Source organism: Nipponia nippon, unplaced genomic scaffold (genome assembly GCF_047370975.1).
Source record: "Nipponia nippon isolate SJK-2023a ecotype South Korea unplaced genomic scaffold, ASM4737097v1 scaffold_9, whole genome shotgun sequence".
Taxonomy (NCBI): domain Eukaryota; kingdom Metazoa; phylum Chordata; class Aves; order Pelecaniformes; family Threskiornithidae; genus Nipponia; species Nipponia nippon.
The window spans coordinates 19,043,136-19,057,977 of record NW_028262413.1 but is presented as its reverse complement, the minus strand read 5'-3'; the positions used below and the strand labels follow the sequence as shown (position 1 = coordinate 19,057,977).

Genomic DNA, 14,842 nt, shown 5'->3' with positions numbered 1-14,842 from the left:
CCCGCTGAGCAAGGGGCCGGCGGTGGCATCATACAGTCGCGCTGGCCGCAGGGGGATAGGGAGAAGGAAGGGTAGGTTTTGGCTCAAGTGCAGGATGCCCCAGGGGCTTGGGGAGGCTGCTGGTCCCAGGCTGTGAACAGGGACATGAGGACAGCATAGTGGCCCCCGGACAGACAGACAGACATGCCCCCTCCCCTGGACCATGCCACCCAGTCTTATCACCTAGCGGGAATGAAGGGCTGTCCCTTGGCAGGCTGTTCAGGAAGCCCCGTGGCTCTGCCGGCACCCTGACCTTCCCACCACTGCACTGCATCCTCTGACCAGCCCTAATTAGCATTACCAGCTAATCACCTATTGCTTATACATCATTATAACAGCTAAACAACTCAGTAATAGATGCTTTAGCATAGCAGTTCTTGGGGACTGCAGCAGGTCGATGCTACAGCGCAGTTGCCTGTGCCACCTCTGGGTACCCCCTGCCCTCCCTACAGCAGCTGTTGCTCACTTACACTAAGTCTGGGTAAACCAGCCCAAAATGTACAGTTATCGTGCAGCCCTGGCTTTTCGGGGGGACCTTGGTCCCTGGGTGCTGCACAGGACAGCAGGGGCGAGGTCCAGGAAATGTGGGGGCCAAAGCAGAGTATTAACGAGAAACAGAAAAACCCTGTGATTAAAAAGCTTGGCCCGTAACTGTGAGAAGGGAATAAATATGGAGGTGATGTCTGAGCCCGAGGCCCGAGGAGTGGGTCTGCCCGCCCGCCTGCCCCACTCAGGCTGCGGTGATGGGCTCAGTGTTCAGCGTGGGGCTCTGCAGTCAGTGCAGCCAGAGAGAAAAGGCAAGCCCCTCGGTGCTCCTCAAAGCAGCTCTGTGAGCACCCTCCCTGTGGTGGGTGCCAGCCCGGCGTGAGCGCGCAGCAGAGAGGAGCTGCGTGCCCGGGGACGGGGCCCGGCACCCAGGGCGACTGTATGATCTGCCGTCAGCACTGTCATGCCCATGGGCCACTGGAAATTTTCAGAAACCGTATATCCCCCGTCCCCCGTGGGTGTGTGAGTACCTGTATCTGTGCGTGTCGGTGTAGATATTTAGGTGGCTGCTCCCCTGGAGCAGGGGGCGGGGGGCCGGACCGGGACGGGCTGGCTGGGGTGCCCCAGCTTTTACTGCTGCTCCATGGGCACACTCCCCGCCACCCTCTGCTCCAGCATTTGTCCTCTTAACTAGGTTTTCGGCAGAGTCAGGAGCTTGGCAGAGGGGACATGAGCGGAGGGAGCCCTGAGCCCCCCGGCACTGCCTGCAGCTGCACCGCTGAGGCTGGGAGGCTCTTGGCACCCCAGGGTGGTGCTAACCCATGCCATCCAGTTAGAGCCTCGCGGTGACCCATAGGGTCACAGCTGTCCCCGGCATCGGCGGGGCCGGGGCTCTGCACTCAGAGTGGTCCCAGACCGGAGTGGGGACACGGCACCCCCTGCGGTGCCTGTCCCAGGAGGGGCTCAGGGCCAGTGATGCCCACGGGCAAGCACCTGCCTCCACCGGCCAGGCCTCATCCAGCACCTAACTATCTACACAAAAGGTACAGATACGGCTGCTGAGCGCCTGCGTGGTGCCGCCGGCGCAGCCACGGGGGCTCCCAAGGCAAACCCCCACTTGCACCCGCAGCGGAGCCCCCGCTCCCTGGGGTGCCACAGGGGCAGGGCAGGGTGGGCACAGCAGCGCCTGCCTGGCCCCGCAGGTAAGTACGGTGGCAGAAGCGCCCAGTCCCACCAGTAGCCCCACCAGTATGGGAAGAGATGGGCTCGGGGTTATACAACTGTGGGGAAACTGGGATCCATCAAACCTGGCCCTGGCAGGGCTGACGGCACCTCGGTGCCCATGGTGGTGACTGACCTGGTGGCCGGCATGGTGGCCAAGCCGGTGGCACTGCAGGCAGCAGAGGCCTGGGTGCCGGGCAGTCTGCAGAGATGCCCACAGCCGGCTGCCACAGCGGGGTGACACTCGTGGGAGCGGTGGCACGTCACCACCATCATGTCCCCCAGCAAGCCCGGGTGCTGGCAGCACGGCTGGTACATGCCCCGCCGTCCCCGGGGGAGAACTGACCTTGCCTTTTCCATCCTCGCGAACGACAAACCTTGTCCCCCAAACCCCAGAGAGTATTGCAAAGACCTCGACTTGTCGGATAACAACACCGAGTTCCTGGAAAACTTTATTGCCCTCATGGAAAAGGTGACCCCAGACTCCAAGCAGTGTGAGTAGCTGGGGATGGCTGGTGGGGGGGCTGGAAGCAGGGTATGGGGGGACCGGGGGAGACAGGGCAGGGGGTGAATTGTGCAGGGGTTGGGGTCCCCAGGAGCTGCTGCAGAGTGAGTGCCAGTGCCGCGCAGGGGTTGCGGGTGGCCCCCAGAGGGCTGGCCCTCACCTCCTCCTTCTGTCCATCTTCCTCTCAAGGCGACAACTTCCTCCTGCACAACCTGATCCTGGACACAGGCATCACGCAGCAGCTGGTGGAGCGGGTCTGGAAGGACCAGGACCTCAACACGTAGGTGGGGGCATGGTGGCCCGGGACGGGCAGCACTGGCTGGGGGCAGAGTGGGATCAGGGGGCTGAGATGGGCCATGGGAACGGGACAGGGGCAAAGCAAAACCCCGCTGATGCCCAGCCCCTCTCCTTGCAGGTACAGCCTCCTGGCTGTCTTCGCAGCCACTGATGGGGGCATCACCCGTGTCTTCCCTAACAAGTGAGTGTCTGAGGGGAGCGCGCATGCCTGGCCCCACGCAGTGACATGTCTGCTCCTGCGGGGCTATCTCCGGTGGGACTGGAGCTGAGTGACAGCTATGGCCGTGGCTGCTCCACTCCAGGGCTGCGGATGACTGGGAAGAGGAACCAGAGCCCTTCAATGCCAGCTTCTACCGGAGGAGCCTAGACAACAAGGGCTACATCTTCAAACCACCCTACCGGGATGGTGGGTGCTGGCTTGGGGTGGCAGGGGGTGGCACAGGCTGCCGCTGGCCCCACATGCCCCTCATGCCACCCCTGCCTTCTGCAGCCGGCTACCGGGGGCTGGACCTGGAGAACAACACCATCGGGATCCTGGTGAGCACTGCCGTGGAGCTCAGCATTGGGGGCAAGATGCTGAAGCCAGCAGGTAGGCACGGGGCTGAGTGTCCCGCCACCAGGCTGGGGGTTCCCCGTCCTCCCCCCACACCGGGGCTCACCCCATCTCCCCGCTGCCCCAGTGGTGGGGGTGAAGCTGGACTTGGAGGCCTGGGCTGAGAAGTTCAAAGTGCTGGCGAGCAACCGGACAGACCGCGACCAGCTGGGCGCCCGCCGGGTATGTCCCCTGGGCCAGGGAGGGGACTGCCACAGGGATGGGGCGCTGCTCGGGGGGGACATGGCGCCTGTCACCCCGCAGGGCTTGTACCCCCAGCACAGCCCTGCCCATCACCCTGCGTGGGGCACCCATCCCCATCCCCTGGGGACACTGCCGCACATGTCTCCTCCCACGAGGACAGCACTGGGGGGGGCGGAAGATGGTCCTGCTAACCTGTCCCTCTGCCCCGCTTTCGGTTGACAGTGTGACCCCTCGACGAGCTGTGAGATGGACTGTGAGGCCAACAACAAGGTGGGTGGTGGGCAGGGGTGGGGGCAGCGAGGGACAACAGGCAGGGGGAGCAGGGGATGGCTGGGAGGGCTTCCCGTCCCCTGCCCGCCCTGCCCCTGCTGTCTGGGCAAGTGTGCCCACCCTGTCCCCCTGCCGCTCTCGGAGCTTGGCCAGTCCCCAACGCCCCTCACAGGGACGAAGCCCTGGGGGTTGCCCCCTGGACCGTGGACCCCCCCTCGAGGGGGCTGTTAAACCCCCCAGGATGGGTGATGGTTCCCGCTCTCTGCACCCCGCACCGGTTCTCCCGGCACTGAGATGCTCCTGAGCAGACCCCAGGCTTGGGGACACTGCGCTGGCCCCCCTGCCTGACTGCCTGTCACCCCCCTGCCCTGCCTGTCCTGCCTTGCCCTGGGCACAGCCATGGGTGGGTGACATTGCCCTCCTTCCCCAGGACCTCATCTGCGTCCTCATCGACGACGGGGGCTTCCTGGTGCTCTCCAACCAGGAGGACCACTGGTACCAGGTGAGTGGTGCCCATGTGGCAGCTCTCCTGGGCGTAGGATGCTGGCGGGGAGCTGAGACCTCTGAGCTCATGTCACGGGTGGCGTGACACAGCCCCACTCAAGTCCCCACCAGGGGAGACCATGGCAAGGTGGCATTTGGGTGCAGACTCGGTGTCCCCATCCCAGGTGGGCAAGTTCTTCAGTGAAGTGGACGCCAACCTGATGTCCGCCCTCTACAACAACTCCTTCTACGCCCGCAAGGAGTCCTATGACTTTCAGTCCGTCTGCGCCCCTGAAGCCCAGAGCAACACAGGCGCTGCGCCCCGCAGCGTCTTTGTGGTGAGTGCTCACGGGGACCATGGCCGTCAGGCAGTCTGGGAGCTTGGGGACGCGCAGGGGTGTCCCCAGTGCCCTGCATGGGGACCCGCTGGCTCACCGCCCCTATCTTTGCCCACAGCCCACTGTGGCCGATCTCCTGAACCTCGCCTGGTGGACCTCAGCCGCAGCCTGGTGAGTCCCACTGCATCCCCTCCCCGGGGGCTGTTTCCATCGGGGGGTGACATCGGCGCGTCCCTGGGGCTGGGACAGCAACACGGCCGCACTTCCCTTTCCCAGGTCCCTCTTCCAGCAGTTCCTGTACGGCCTCACCTACAGCAGCTGGTTCCAGACGGGTGAGTCCCCGGGGACGCCCGGGGCTGGGGGGGCGGGCAGGGGACGTGGCAGGGGCGTGTGGCAGGGGGTCCGTGGCCCTTGGCCCACGGCGCTGTGCCGGCGCAGAGGAGGTGGCGGGGGACAGCATGGAGGCCAGGGAGACAAGCTGCATCATGAAGCAGACGCAGTACTACTTCAGCACTGTCAACGCCACCTACAACGCCATCATTGACTGCGGCAACTGCTCCAGGTGGGTCCATCCCTGCCATCCTACCGCCTGGGCAGGGTTGGGGACACCCCCCCTAAGCTGCCTTTGCCAGGACCCCTGTGCAGCCACCTGCATGGGGGTGATGGGAGATGCTGTGCAGCGCTTGGGGGGCTGTGGTACCCGGACGGGGGGACAGAGAGCAACAGTAGCGTCCCCATGGGCTGTGGGGTGATGATGATGTCCCCAGGGCTCCTCCAAGTGGGACCGAGCCCTGAAAGCCCATCGGTGCTGGTTCCCTAGGCAGCCCCTCAGCATGGGGATGGTGGGTGGGGTGGGGATGGGGACGGGGATGGGGATGACGATGGGGACAGGGATCAGGGCGGGGATGAGGCTGGGGACAGGGATAGGGACGAAGACGGGGATGAGGTTGGGGATGGGGACGCTCTGCTGGCTCAGCATCCCCAGAGCCGCCTGCTAGCAGAGCTGGCACCAGTGGTCGGGGGGGTGGGATCGAGGCACAGGGTAACCAAGGTCTGCACTGCCGTCGCACCCCCAGGCTCTTCCATGCGCAGAGGCTGGCCAACACCAACCTGCTCTTCGTGGTGGCCGACAAGCCCCTCTGCAGCCAGTGCGAGTCCATCAAGCTGCTGCAGGCAGAGGTAAGAGGTATCCTTTGGTGGCCTGGCTGAATCCTACTGGGATGTGGTGGCGGGGGGGTGGGGGGACAGGCAGGGTCTGTGGGTCAGGGCAGCGGGGCTGGGAGCTGCAGGGTCCAGTGGGGTAGAGGGAGCTGGCCCGTGGCCAGAGGGGCTGGGGGTGGCCATGGGGTGCCCCAAGGGGCCCGGCCGCCCTGTCCCTGGTGGTTTCCTTGACCTGCAAAGCCCCCCCGAGGGACCCCAACCAGTGTGAGCTGGTGGACAGGCCCCGCTACCGGAAAGGCCCCCACATCTGCTTCGACTACAATGCAACAGTATGTGGGGCGCAGGGGGGAGTGGAGCTGGGGGGGAGCCCTGGGGGGAATTGGGGCAGTGGGTTCCCCCTGAGGGGGGCAGTGGAGCCATGGGGGGCCCCCAGGGGAGCAGAGCTGAGGGGTTCCCCCCTGGGTGGGAATGGAGGGGTGAGTGGGGGAGCAGATCAATGGGGTGTCCCCTTGAGGGGAACAGAGCCATGGGGGGATCCTGGGGCTGCAGTGCCATGGGGGGACCCCCTCATGGAGGTTTGGAGCCCTGGGAGGACCGGGCAGGGGGGGGGGCGGGTCGGGAACCTTGGGCTGCCCCCTGGGGAGATCAGAGCCATGGGCGGTCCCTAGGAGAGCAATGCCATGGGGTGCCCTCCTGGGGTGGGGAGCAGAGCCCTAGGGGTCCCAGGGAGAGCAGCACCGTGGGGTATGCCCCAGGGGTGCAGTGCCGGGGGGGTCCCAGGACAGTAGGTACAGCAGGGGTGCGGGGGGCAGTGGGTGCCCCTGCCAGGGCAGTGGGTGCCCCTGGGGCGCCGAGACACTGCTGGGGATGCACCACAGCCCCTCTCCCTTTGCCCCCCCAGGAAGATACCTCAGACTGCGGCCGAGGGGCTTCCTTTGCCCCCTCCCTGGGGGTCCTGCTCTCCCTGCAGCTGCTGCTCTTCTACTCCAGCGCCAGCCGGCACCCGCTGCCCCCGGCTGCCTGCCTTTAGCTCCCCCAGCCACACCGCCAGCTCTTTTCTTTCAAGCTCCATCTCCATCTCCATCCCCCTCCCCAGCCCGGTGGAGTGGGAGCAATGTCCCCTCCGCCACTTCGGGGACCCCCGCGATGCTGCCCCACGCTCCCCACCGGCCGCAGCCAAAGAAGAGTTGGGGTGCAGGCAGGGGCTCCCCAGCAGAGCGGGGACCGGGTTGGTGCCCTGGCGTCGCGCCCTCCCAGCCACTCAGACTCGGAAAGTGGCGTCGGTGCCCTCCGCCCGCAACCCCACCATCCACCTCGCCTATTTTTTTAGCCTGAAGATTTTAAACCAGATCTTTCTACATCGAGTTTCCAACATTTTCGCCTGGAGAACGGCGGTGTTTATTGTCAGCAACGAGGACACATGGAAAAAAAAAAGGGGGGGAGAAGGAAAAAAAAACAAAACAAAACAAAAAATTAAGAAAAAAGGACTTGACTTGACTGTGCGGGTCAGTATTATTTGTTCCAGTGGGTACCGGCCCCCCCGGGCCCCCCAGGCGGAGAGCAGCTCCTGCATCCCTGCGGGCTTGGGGCCGGGTGTGGGCAGGGGCGGAGGTGGGGGGCAGCCGGCCATCACGTGCGCCGGGGTGGGATGGAGCCCTGGTCCCTGCTCTGGGCTCAGCTGCTCTCATGCATTCCTGGGCACAGATATTGGGGTGAAAAGGAGGGGGGAAAAAAAGCGTATTTTGTTTCTTTTCCGTTCTGCAGATCACTGTGAAATCCTGCCCGCCCAGCCTGCCCACCCCGCCGGCTGCCCTCGCCCTGGCAGCCCTGCCAAAGAAACCACGCCGGCCAGGGGACATGCGGCCTGTCCCTGAGCAGGACATGCCACGTGTCCCCGAGCCAAGCGGGACGTGCCGCCTGTCCCCAGCTGGGGTGTGCCACGTGCCCCCGAGCGGGTCGCGCCACGTGCCCAGCAGCGGGATGTGCCGCAGCGGGAGTTGCCACATGTCCCCAGAAGGGACGTGCCCAGTCCCTCTGGACGCTGGCACGGGGGCTGCCAGCCGCTGCGGCAGGGGAAGCTGCTCCCCGGGTGCTGCTGAGGTTCCGGCTGGGGTCATCCAGTGTTTGGGGGGCCAAAACGCTGGGTGCTGAGGAGGCGGATGGAGCGGCTGCTCAGCCCCAGCACCCCACAGCACCCCACTGCACCCCACCACCCCAGCCGGGAGAGGTGCCGTGGGGCTGGGGGGGCCCAGCGCAGGGTGCCCGTCCATGACACCCGGGGGTGCTGTGGAGCAGGGGGTGCCATACCCAGCCCCCATGTCCCCCACTGCTCCCAGCAGTGCCGAGGGCCCCTGCCTGGGCGGGCAGCCCTGGGGACCCTCACCCCCCGGGGCACACTGCTCAGAGCCACCTCATCAACCAGGGCCGGGGGAGCCCCCTCGGCACGGCCACCCCGGGGGGGCTGGGGAGGGCGACAGGCGCTAATTAGTGCTGGGGTTAATTAATGGTCATTCTGCTTGTAGCTTTTTCAGTGTGTGTTTGGTTACTGTCTCTGGGAACTGTGTTTGAACAGATGGCTCTGTGTTACCGGGAGTGTGTGTACCTCTGTAGTCTAGTTAGGTGCTCTGCCAGAAAACCACCACTATACATACCTATAAATATATACATATATAGTCTATTTTAAGTTAAAAACCAATGAGACGAAGGGGCGGCACGGCCCCGGGCCCCCCTGTCCCGCCGGGGTCGCCTCCTGCCCCGTCCCCACCTGAAAGCTTCTCTCTGCTCATTCAAAGGCATTGGGGTTTTAATTGATTTTCTTTAATTTATTTTTAATTTCTTTGGGTTTTAATTTTTTTTTTGTACAGAAGAGTTGGAAAACTTCAAAAACCAACAAAAAGACAATTTGTAAGATATCGTGCGTGTGACTCCTTGTAAAATATTTTCAAATGGTTTATTACAGAGACTCAGTTATTAAATAATGTTCATATTTTCACTTCACAGGCGGTGGCTGCGTCATTGCCCGGGTATGTGGGCAGGGCCGGGGGGCACAGTGCCGGGGGGACGGGCAGGACATCGGGGCGCTCTGGCCGGGCCGCTGCCTTCACGCCTGCCTGCACCCTGTGCTGTGAGGCCGATGGGCAGGGGTGCGGGCAGGAGGCAGGCAGGATGCGGGCAGGGACACGGGCACAGGCATGGGCAGGGACACACAGGCAGGGGCGCGGGCAGGGATAGAGGCAGGGGTGCAGGCAGGGGCGCAGGCAGAGCTGCGGGTTCCCAGACACCCACGCGCTGCACAGGAGGGGCCGTGGGGCAGCGGGGGCTCAGCCCCCCCATGCAGGCCCCCGGCCCCCATCTCCCTGTGTCCCCTCAGAACTGTGTCCCCCCTTCCCCGTGTCACTCCCCCCTCCATGCCCGTGTCCTCGTGTGTCAGTGTCCCCACATCCTTGTCCCCCTGTCCCGTGGGGTCCGTGTCCCCGAGTGCCCCCCGTGCCCGGCCCACCCGTGTCCGTGTCCCCCCCCAGAGTTTGTGACTCCCATGTCCACGTCCCCATGACTGTCCCCACCGTAACCGCGTTCCCCCGCCCCTCTCCTACGTCTGTGTTCCCCTGTGCCTCTCCCCCACGCCCCCCGTGTCCCCCCGTGGCTCTCCCCGAGCGCCCCCATGTCCATGCCCCCCCGCGGACGGACTACATGTCCCGACGTGCCTTGCGGCGGGACCCCGCCCCGGGCAGCCCCGCCCCGCCCCCGCCCATCGCGGCGCATGCGCACGGCTCCTGTTTGTCCGCGCCCGGCCTGGCCCAGCAGTGGGGCCCAGCGCGGCCTGGCCTGCGGCGGCGGCGGCGGGGGGTCCCGGGCCTGGCCGGGGGCTGAGCGGGGCCCGGCGCGGGGGAGGCCGGGCGCTGTAGCCCCCGCGGGGCAGCCCCGTCCCGCCGGTGGGGGCCGAAGATGCGGCGGTACCTGCCGGTGGCCCGGCAGCACTTCCTGGCGGCGCTGGCCGGCACCAGCGTGGTGGTGAAGTCGCTGAGCGCCGCCGTCCTCCTCCTCTACCTGCTCTCCTTCGGCCTGGACACGGCCTACGGCCTGGGGGTGACCCCCGGCTACCTCCTGCCCCCCAACTTCTGGGTCTGGACGCTGGTGACGCAGGGGCTGGTGGAAGAGCGGGCCTGGGGCCTGGCGGCCAGCCTGGCCACGCTGGGGGCGGCCGGGCGGCTGCTGGAGCCCCTCTGGGGAGCCCTGGAGCTGCTGGTCTTCTTCGCGGTGGTGAACATCTCGGTGGGGCTCCTGGGGGCCCTCGCCTACTTCCTCACCTACGTGGCCTCCTTCCACCTCGCCTACCTGTTCGCCGTCCGCATCCACGGCGGGCTGGGCTTCCTCGGGGGAGTCTTGGTGGCCCTCAAGCAGACGATGGGGGACAGCACCGTCCTGAAGGTGCCCCAGGTCAGGATGAAGGCTGTCCCTATGCTCCTGCTTCTTCTCCTGGCTCTGCTGCGGCTTGCCGCCCTCGTCGAGAGCAATGTACTGGCCTCGTACGGCTTCGGGCTCCTCTCCAGCTGGGTCTATCTCCGTTTCTACCAGCGGCACAGTAGAGGCCGTGGAGACATGTCCGACCACTTCGCCTTTGCCACTTTCTTCCCCGAGATCTTGCAGCCTGTGGTGGGTCTGGTGGCCAACCTGGTGCACAGCATCCTGGTGAAGGTGAAGGTCTGCCGCAAGACGGTCAAACGCTACGACGTGGGCGCCCCATCGTCCATCACCATCAGCCTGCCAGGGACGGACCCCCAGGACGCTGAGAGGAGAAGGTACCGCTCACCCAGCTTCCATGGGGATTGTGTTTACGAGCAGCGAGGGTCAGGTTTAAAATCCAAATGAGGAGAAGAGGGGAGATTTGGGTGCAGGGTGCTAAGAGGGGGCCTTCTCCAGGGGGTCTGCTGGGGGCCGCACTCCCTACCGCAGAGGTGGCGGGAAGCATTTCGTGGGGCTGGTGGGATGTTGTCCCACTCTTCCAAACACAGAGCAGTGGCGGAAGTGCAGGGGAGGAGCAGGGAGATCCTGGGGAAGGGGCACGTGTGGTTTGGGGTCGGGGGTCCCTGTAGAAGAGGAACAGCGGCTGCCTGGGGAGGTGCCTTCCCCCTCATTGTGGTGTGGGGGAAGACGCTGAGTCAGCCCCACGCCCCGGCCCTCCCGCATGCCTGGCGTTGGCCTTGCTGAGCCCCGGCAGAAAGGTGTGCATAAGGCGTTGGCGCTCCGCTTTCCTCTTGCCCTGTTTTACACCTTTCTTCCCCCGTTCCCGGAGCGGCCTGCGTGCCATCTGACAGCCTCCGAGCGTACCACGTGGCACAAGAACTCTGCGCGGGGAATCTGGGAGCATGAGTGGGTTTCTGCGGAGCAGTCCCAGGCGTTCCGGGTCATCTCCAGCGCTGCTGAATCCACCCTCTCCTGCTGGGAAGAAGCCAGGGAGGGCCTTGCACAGTGCCCCGTGGGGCAGAGCCATTAGCCCCTGCCCTGCCCGTCAGACCCGGGGTTAACCTGCCTGTCTGCCCTTGCCCCACAGGCAGCTGGCCCTGAAGGCCCTGAACGAGCGGCTGAAGCGCGTGGAAGACCAGTCGGCCTGGCCTAGCATGGAGGACGAGGAAGAGGAGGTGGGGACGAAGGCCGACAGCCCACTGCTGCCCAACCCCGACATGGCCGGGAAGGGTGCTGGCCAGGAGTCCAGCCTCATCACCTTCCAGGATGCCCCGTCCCAGCTGTGACCGGCCAACACGCTGCCCCCCTTCCCCACCCCATCTCCGTCGGAGAGCTGCTAACCCCCCTCGTGTCCCCCCCACGCAGCCGGGACGCTCAGCAGGGAGCAGGGACTCCTCCCGCGGCAGAGGCAGGGGGCTACCTCATTCCAATGCTTCGTTGCCGCTCGTGGCCAGCACTGGGCACCCAGGACAACGATGCTGCCACCACCGCAAGGACGTGGGCTCCTGGAGCCGCTCCCCTCGGCGCAGGGCAGGCTGTGGACGTCGGTACCGGCAGCGGGGGCTGTTCCGGGAGGGGGATGTGGGGCTGATCCCTGCCCCAAGGCTGCTGCGCTTGCCCATGCAGGAGCGAAGTCAGCAGCGCTCCCTCGCTTCTCCTCCGCACCGGGGGCTGGCCAGAGCACTCAACGCTTATTTCCTCCTTTCTGAAGGTAGTTCTGTCCCTAACTGAGGGAACGGGAAGGCTGGCGGATTTCTCTTCCAAATCCCTTTCCCGTGGGGAGCCTCCCCCCGCCTTGGCAGGAGCTCACCGTGACTGGTGAGAGGTTTGCCAGGTGGGGGGAGAGGCTGCTGGGCAGGAGGGGGCCACCCAGCACTGCCAGCTCTGGGCTTTGTGCATGGGGAGTTCTCTCCTGCTCCCTCTCCCGCCCCCGAAGCCAGCACTGCGAGGAGCCGGTGCCCTCAGCCGCTCCCCGGCTAATCCATTTGTCAGATTACACTAGAAGCTGGAATTAATTTTTATGGTGAGGCTCTCGCTGCTTCCTCCGGCAGCTGTTTTTTTTCCTGCAGGTAGAATACGGGCTCCCCCTTCTCTTTTCCTCCGTGTTGATGGGCTTTTTTTTTTTTTTTTTCTGGAGAGGATGCTCCCTGTGACAGCCTCCTCACAGCTCCCGATCCCCTGGGCAGTCCCCAGCCCGGAACGCGGGTCGATGGTTTCATGATTATTTTTTTAAAGGACCACACCAGAAGGTTTTTGTCAACCGGGAAAAACACAGACGTTTGGGTATCAATAAAGAGTTCTTCGAAAGAGTTGGCTCCCGCAGCAGAGTGTGGGCCGGGTGGGGGGCCGGGCACAGAGCAGCCCCGGGGGCTCTTGTGCAGGAGCCTGGGGAAGGGGTTTCCTTACGGGTGCTCCCAGCAGGTTCGGAGACACCCTTTGCAAGCAGGAGGAGGTGGGAAATCCGCAGGGGGGGGATGTCTGCCTGCACCCCAGAAGTCCCTCGGGTAGTAAAGAGGGCTTGTCGAATTGTAGCTGCCTGAAATCTTTATTGAATAAAAGCTCTGGATACAGAGGAATTTCCCAGCCTGGGAGCTGCTCCCAGCTCTCCGGCCTGGCCAAGAGCAGGATAGGTGCCCAGGAGGAGCCACGGGGCCGCTGTGGCAGATGGAGCCTTGCGGCGCCTGGCTGCCCCGATGGTGAGCGGGCTGGAAGGCAGGCTGTTGCGCCAGCAAGGCGAGAGGCAAGGAGGTTGCTTTCTGCCTTCCTGAGGGCTCTTTCGCAGGCTGGCTCAAGGGCTCGTCCCAAGCCCTGCTTCCCCCACATGTTCCCTGTGCCCCTCGGAGGGACAAAACGCCTTCACAGGCTGCCGGTTTGCATCTCGGCTTGGTAATTTGCTCTGTAAAATGACCCCCACCTCCTGCCAGGCTGAAGCTTTGCTGTCCCAGCCTGTGGGAAGGATTTGTGCGTGGTGATGGGTGCCCAGATCCACGACCGTCGGGCAGGGCTGACCACACCAGTCCCCGGGAGCCCCCAGGTCCCTGAGCAGGGCTACGCCGAGGGGACGGATGCCGTGGGTGCTACCACCCCGCTTCAGCCGGGCTGAAGCCACAGCCCTGCCCTGCGCTTTCACTGGCCAAGCTGCCCTTGTGGCAGGAGAGGCAGCACAGTACCCGCTGCAGCCTCCTGGGCGAGCGGGGACTCCCTGCCTTCCTCACCAGGAATGTGACAGCTCCTGTCCTGCTTGCTCCAAAGCAGCCCTGGGTGGCAAGTGAAGGGAAAAGGAGCAGGAATCCTGAGTGAACCCTCTGGTTCCCAGCACTGAGCACCAAGCTGCCGCGGGGACCAGCGGCGTTACCTGTGCTGGGTAACGTCCCCACCGAGGCAGGCATGAGATGGGCAGCTCTTGCCCACTCGGTGTCACGCACATCATAGCTGCTCCCTGGGGATGAGACACTACTGACAATCCAGGACTAACGAGAAACAAACAGGTAGAAATCTAGTACCGAGGAGACCCTGTGTGAGCAGGGGACCCCCATGGGGGGCTGCAGGGGGGAGCCCCAGCCTCGCCAGCTCGCGCAGGGAAAGTTCAGATCTGCGCTGGGCCCTCAGTGCTGGCTCCGCTTGCGGTACAGGTAAGCGTTGCTCACCTGGTTCATGATAACCAGGCTGGTGAGAAGGGGACACAGCATGGCAAGGTACCAGGAGATGCTGGTCACCGAGGTGGTGAACCACAGAGAGCACATGCCCAGCATTAGGCTGGCACAGCCCAGCAGGTAGCCCACCAGCCCCGAGGTCGCGTGGTATAGCTTGAGCTTGGCCAGCGTCCAGTTCTTCATCAGCTTGGGGTACAGCAGGAGCACCCCCCCTGCACACTGCCCGCCGGTGTACAGCACGGTCAGCAGCCCCGTCAGGCCGTGCCAGGTCACAAAGTGGGCCTTGCCGTTCAGGTGCTTGTTGTAGGTGATGATGCCCAGCCCCAGGAGGGCGCAGAGGAGGGCGAGCAGCTGGAGGGCCCAGTGCACCCGCACTTTGACTTTGCGGGAGAAGGAGCGGAGCAGCGAGGTCTCCGGGGAGAAGATCAGCAGGGCTTCCGTCATCAGGAAGGAGAACTGGGAGACAGAGGGCAGGGGGATTGGCACCGGCCGCCCCCACCACGGCCGGGGGCAGAAGCGGCAGCAGGTCGGCGTCTCCCGGGGCTCAGCCTCCCACCACCCACGGGGAGCAGAGGGGCCTCACCCTCTGCGCCGGGCGCTCTCCGCCAGCGGGGCCCCTTCCCCTCCTGAGGGAGGTGCCCACGGCGGGGGGGCAGCACGGGGAGCTGGCCGGTAACCGGGGCGGCGGGACTTACCGCGAGGGCCATGAGCAGCGGGTGCCAGGAGAAGAGGCCTGCAAGGGAAGGGCAGCCGCTGAGGTGAGGTGAGCTGAGGAGAGGCCCGGTCCGGCCCGCCCCCCCCGGCCCCGCCCCGGCACTCACTGGATCCAGGCCGCGCCAGCACGGCCACGGCGGTGGGGAAGCCCAGCGCTACGAGGTGGGCGGCGGCGCCGGCGGCGGCGCGCAGCGAGCGGTACAGCCGGGACTCGGTTTCGGCCGTCAGGGCCATGGCGGCCGCGGGGGGAAGCGCCGCCACCGCCGCCGCCGAGACGGGCGGGCCGAGGCGCGGATCCCGATTGGGCAGGGCAGGCTGTCCGTCCGCGCTAGGACCCGCCTCCCCCGCGCCGCGCCGCTGCTGAATGGGTGGGCTGCGCTGTCGCTCAGGGTGAGGGCCCGTCCCCGCTGGCGCG

The 14,842-nt window shown here is 65.2% G+C and overlaps 3 protein-coding genes across 5 annotated transcripts in view; 2 read left to right on the top strand and 1 right to left on the bottom strand.

Moving 5' to 3' along the window:
• The window catches only part of CACNA2D2 (calcium voltage-gated channel auxiliary subunit alpha2delta 2), a 227,150-nt gene extending 218,557 nt beyond the window's left edge, over positions 1-8,593 (top strand). For both annotated transcript variants that reach the window (XM_087743979.1, XM_087743980.1), the window contains 15 exons: positions 2,143-2,240; positions 2,441-2,531; positions 2,667-2,729; positions 2,851-2,954; positions 3,039-3,137; positions 3,229-3,323; positions 3,567-3,614; positions 4,045-4,116; positions 4,283-4,435; positions 4,554-4,606; positions 4,712-4,767; positions 4,874-4,997; positions 5,512-5,621; positions 5,837-5,925; positions 6,498-8,593. In XM_087743979.1, the coding sequence (XP_087600105.1) occupies positions 2,143-2,240; positions 2,441-2,531; positions 2,667-2,729; positions 2,851-2,954; positions 3,039-3,137; positions 3,229-3,323; positions 3,567-3,614; positions 4,045-4,116; positions 4,283-4,435; positions 4,554-4,606; positions 4,712-4,767; positions 4,874-4,997; positions 5,512-5,621; positions 5,837-5,925; positions 6,498-6,626 (1,384 nt within the window). In that variant the 3' untranslated portion in view covers positions 6,627-8,593. The remainder of the gene's footprint in view (positions 1-2,142; positions 2,241-2,440; positions 2,532-2,666; positions 2,730-2,850; positions 2,955-3,038; positions 3,138-3,228; positions 3,324-3,566; positions 3,615-4,044; positions 4,117-4,282; positions 4,436-4,553; positions 4,607-4,711; positions 4,768-4,873; positions 4,998-5,511; positions 5,622-5,836; positions 5,926-6,497) is intronic.
• A 771-nt stretch (positions 8,594-9,364) lies between these two features.
• TMEM115 (transmembrane protein 115) lies at positions 9,365-12,321 on the top strand. Of its 2 annotated transcripts, none has more exons than XM_087743620.1 (2): positions 9,365-10,395; positions 10,890-11,141. In XM_087743620.1, exons 1-2 carry the CDS (start codon positions 9,542-9,544, stop codon positions 10,906-10,908), a joined length of 873 nt encoding a protein of 290 aa, XP_087599746.1. In that variant the 5' UTR covers positions 9,365-9,541; the 3' UTR covers positions 10,909-11,141. The 2 variants fall into 2 exon arrangements, with proteins under 2 accessions (XP_087599746.1, XP_009458927.2); XM_009460652.2 differs by lacking the exon at positions 10,890-11,141 and adding an exon at positions 11,148-12,321 and having other exon boundaries at positions 9,367-10,395.
• A 265-nt stretch (positions 12,322-12,586) lies between these two features.
• On the bottom strand, positions 12,587-14,826 carry CYB561D2 (cytochrome b561 family member D2). The gene is made up of 3 exons (XM_087743621.1): positions 14,535-14,826; positions 14,409-14,446; positions 12,587-14,169 (listed from the first exon to the last, which is right to left on the bottom strand). Exons 1-3 carry the CDS (start codon positions 14,659-14,661, stop codon positions 13,666-13,668), a joined length of 669 nt encoding a protein of 222 aa, XP_087599747.1. The 5' UTR covers positions 14,662-14,826; the 3' UTR covers positions 12,587-13,665.
• Between the last annotated feature and the right edge of the window lie 16 nt (positions 14,827-14,842).

What these genes read in the sequence shown, in the direction of transcription:
- TMEM115 (XM_009460652.2), top strand. Translation starts at nt 9,542, where the DNA reads ATGCGGCGGTACCTGCCGGTGGCCCGGCAGCACTTCCTGGCGGCGCTG. An exon ending in CAGGACGCTGAGAGGAGAAG is followed by an intron (nt 10,396 to 11,147) that starts GTACCGCTCACC and finishes CTTGCCCCACAG; the next exon opens with GCAGCTGGCCCTGAAGGCCC.
- CYB561D2 (XM_087743621.1), bottom strand. Translation starts at nt 14,661, where the DNA reads ATGGCCCTGACGGCCGAAACCGAGTCCCGGCTGTACCGCTCGCTGCGC. An exon ending in GCTGGCGCGGCCTGGATCCA is followed by an intron (nt 14,447 to 14,534) that starts GTGAGTGCCGGG and finishes CTTCCCTTGCAG; the next exon opens with GCCTCTTCTCCTGGCACCCG. An exon ending in CGCTGCTCATGGCCCTCGCG is followed by an intron (nt 14,170 to 14,408) that starts GTAAGTCCCGCC and finishes TCTGTCTCCCAG; the next exon opens with TTCTCCTTCCTGATGACGGA.